At 38.8% G+C, this 3,653-nt stretch overlaps 1 protein-coding gene across 1 annotated transcript; it reads right to left on the minus strand.

The window, feature by feature from the left end:
• Positions 1-547: 547 nt before the first annotated feature.
• Positions 548-3,077, minus strand: LOC111965821 (leukocyte cell-derived chemotaxin-2). The gene is made up of 4 exons (XM_024145420.2): positions 2,945-3,077; positions 1,511-1,622; positions 1,088-1,239; positions 548-754 (listed from the first exon to the last, which is right to left on the minus strand). The coding sequence occupies exons 1-4, from the start codon at positions 2,982-2,984 to the stop codon at positions 588-590; spliced, it is 471 nt and encodes a 156-aa protein (XP_024001188.1). The 5' UTR covers positions 2,985-3,077; the 3' UTR covers positions 548-587.
• Positions 3,078-3,653: the final 576 nt, after the last annotated feature.

Genomic DNA, 3,653 nt, shown 5'->3' on the forward strand with positions numbered 1-3,653 from the left:
ACATCAGCGTAAATGTGCAAATCTGATATGGGTCACATAAAACTAAGTGTGGACAGTCAGAAAAAAAGATTGGATATAAAAAAATATAGAATTGGGTTCATAGGATGACTGTGTAAACACTGCCAAAGGTCAGACACACACACTACTTGGCACCTTCTTGTAACAATTAAATTATGAATATAATGTAAACATAATTATTGCCAGAGACCGTTGTCTTGTAGACAGCTTTATAATCTCTCACGTGCCTCCAGTGCTTCCCATAAAGAAATAACAGCAGCATAACGRGTTTGCTGCTTGATATCCTTGTATGAATCATAAGACATCTGATATGTGTTTAATGTAGATAAACAAGGAAGTGAATAGGAGTGTATAACCAGTAACCCATATCAATGATAAATGTCATGTTGAGCTCTTTGAAACTTCAACACGTTGTTTGTTGTGGGAGTATCACAAAGGTAAGAGGTCAGAATATGATCAATTCATGATGGGTGGATAAATAAAAAGGATAAATAAAAAGGACAAATAATTGTTTTCACACAGTAAGGTCTATCATTGTGATAATTTTGATTATTTATTTAACCAATCAATCAGAAGTACTTGGTGGGGTCGGACTTGTCACACATCTGGACGTGGACRTGAGAAGTGGTTCCTGGGTAGACACTCTGCATGGGGAGCAGTGTCCCAATCCTCTGGCCCTTCTTCACCACCCCAGAGTAACTGTCAGGCTTCACRTAGAACAGCTTAAAGCACAGACCTGCAAGACAGAAAATCACAGTGTGAGTCAATCAATCAATCATTCAACCAGTCAATCAATTAATTTGCCATATATTCTTCCATTTCATTCTGCCATGACACATTAGTTGCCGGTATGTACTGTACCTCAGTGAAACAGTAGTCATTACATTGGGATGCATTATTAAAATAGGCATAGCATTTACAGTACTATTGATCTCCTTCCAGGGTATTAAAACAAATCATTCAGGATAGACTATTGATCTCCTTCCAGGGTATTAAAACAAATCATTCAGGATAGACTATTGATCTCCTTCCAGGGTATTAAAATAAATTATTCAGGGTAGACACTGACCCTCCCCRCTGAGGTTGATCCCATCGTTGATGGCTGCCTTCTTCGGGTTTTTGTACACTATCACTTTGCCGTTGAGTTTCACGTCAAATGGAGCGTACACTGTAGCCCCGTCGTTACACATGATGTCAATGCCCTCATGCACATTTTCTGTTCTGAACATAGAGATTGGAAGGGGTTAATGCAGAAGGATTCACAAAGCATTCACAGTCTCTCAATCAGACCACTATGGTATGTTTTCACTTGTTGTTTTGTACTGTGTACAGTCAGAGCAGGGGTCTCAGATCAAATTGATATTATTAATATTGTACTAATGGGTTCTTAGAAATAATTATTATGTGGTTACCATCTTACCAACTAAATTATGACGTAAATTGCGGACAGTCAAATAAAGCAAAACCAAACTGATACATTAACTTGCCATACCTGCTTGCTCCGTAGTGTCCTTGTCCCCATTTGTCCCCTGTCCTCCTCCTGTTACTGGAATTTCCGCTACACAGCTGACCAAACTTGGCCATCTGACACTCTGGCAACACAGCTAGAGATTAAATGGACAACAGATATGTTGACTGAGGAGGAAACCCTTTTATGCTGATATTCTTTTCCACTCAACAAACTAAAGGGCATTTATATTAAAGGGGCAGTGCTGTCAAAAAGGTGATTTCCTGTGTTTTATATACACTATCGTTCAAAAGTTTGGGGTCACTTAGAAAACTATTTTCTTTGTAGCTGGAAACAGTTCCAATGGCACATTGTGTTAGCTAATCCAAGTTTATCATTATCAAAGGATAATTGATCATTAGAAAMCCCTTTTGCAATTATGTTAGCACAGCTGAAACTGTTGTTCTGATTAAAGAAGAAATAAAAATTGCCTTCTTTAGACGAGTTTAGTATCTGGAGCATCAGCATTTGTGGGTTCGATTATAGGTTCAAAATGGCCAGAACAAAGACCTTTCTTCAGAAACTCATCAGTCTATTCCTGTTCTGAAAAATGAAGGCTATTCCATGCGAGAAATTGCCAAGAAACTGAAGATCTCGTATGACGCTGTGTACTACTCCCTTCACAGAACAGCGCAAACTGGCTCTAACCAGAATAGAAAGAGGAGAAAGTTTGAGAAACAGACGCCTCACAAGTCCTCAACTGGCAGCTTCATTGAATAGTACCCGCAAAACACCAGTCTCAACGTCATCAGTGAAGAGGCGACTTCGGGATGCTGGCCTTCTAGGCAGAGCACTGACCAGAATAGAAAGAGGAGTGGGAGGCGGTAGTGTATATTTCCTTTATTGTATACGCCGGGAGTCAGAAAGCAGGTGCAGAAGGTGAGTTTTAATAYTGAAGAGATACAAAAGAACAAACATGGAACGCATACTGAACGTGAGAGAAAAACCAATAACACCTAAAGACTGATGACAAGAGAGGGCTAAATAAAGTACATTTTAAATAAATTTTTGGATAAGTTAATAGACCAATAATAAAGAGTTTTCCCTCTCTGCCATTAACAGCTTGTTTTCAGGTTACACATTCCGCCCATTAAGCTCCTCCAATTAAGCCCCTCTCTCAGATTACTCCCAGACAGTCCTAGCAAAATGCTTGCCTGAGAAATTGCATTTTGCTAAGAAGTGCTTTTTTWAACCATTTTARTTGAAAACAATCACACTAAGGTACTAAATTATTACCCAGAAATGATTTGATATTGAGATAAAAACTGCATTGGACCTTTAAAATGCCAAAGTAATATTGAACACTAACAGCACCCAGAACCAAATCGCATGTGTGAGCTGACCAGCTACTTGATTTGATATATKTAATCTATTTGACAATGTGATAGCTATCGCAATGGATTGATCAAATAGTCTTACCTATGAGGACAACAGTAARCAGAAGAATAGTAGTCTTCATGTTGAAGCCTGAGGGGATGCTTTCACTCAAGGAGAAACTCTACAAGGTCTTGCTCAGCAAGGTCTGTGCTTTAAGTACCTCATAGTGAGAACTTTCCCACATTACACACCCTTGTTTAAAACAATTGCCACAGAATGGAAAACCCAGGATTAGGAAATTCTTTGTTTAATTTGTGAAATCCAGAGAAAAATATTTGGTGTTCTCAATTGGTAGAACAAAATGGTGGACAGCAGGGTAAACAAATGGTGACATTAACCTAAACTCTGACCTTACCTGTTACTTGGCTAACAGGGTTAGTTCAGAACAGAGTATGTGAGGCTGAGTGGAGGGAGGAGTGGAGCGTGCCCAATTTGACTGGAGCATTTTTCCCAAATGCTGGAGCTTCAGCCTTYGCACCAGCTCCAATTTCCATCTAGTGGCCAAAATCGAAATTACACCTACACTCCTATCTGAATGTATGGCCTTTCTCTTAAATTTCATAGATGATGGKAAAAAAATGTGGAAACGCATGTTTTGTTTGTATTATCTTTTACCAGAACGAATGTGTTATTCTCCTACATTAATTTCATATTTCCACAAACTTCAAAGTGTTTTCTTTCAAATGGTATCAAGAATATGCATATCCTTGCTTCARGTCCTGAGCTACAGGCAKTTAGATTTGGGTATGTC

The sequence above is a fragment of the Salvelinus sp. IW2-2015 genome, unplaced genomic scaffold, assembly GCF_002910315.2.
Source record: "Salvelinus sp. IW2-2015 unplaced genomic scaffold, ASM291031v2 Un_scaffold8159, whole genome shotgun sequence".
In the NCBI taxonomy this organism is placed as follows: domain Eukaryota; kingdom Metazoa; phylum Chordata; class Actinopteri; order Salmoniformes; family Salmonidae; genus Salvelinus; species Salvelinus sp. IW2-2015.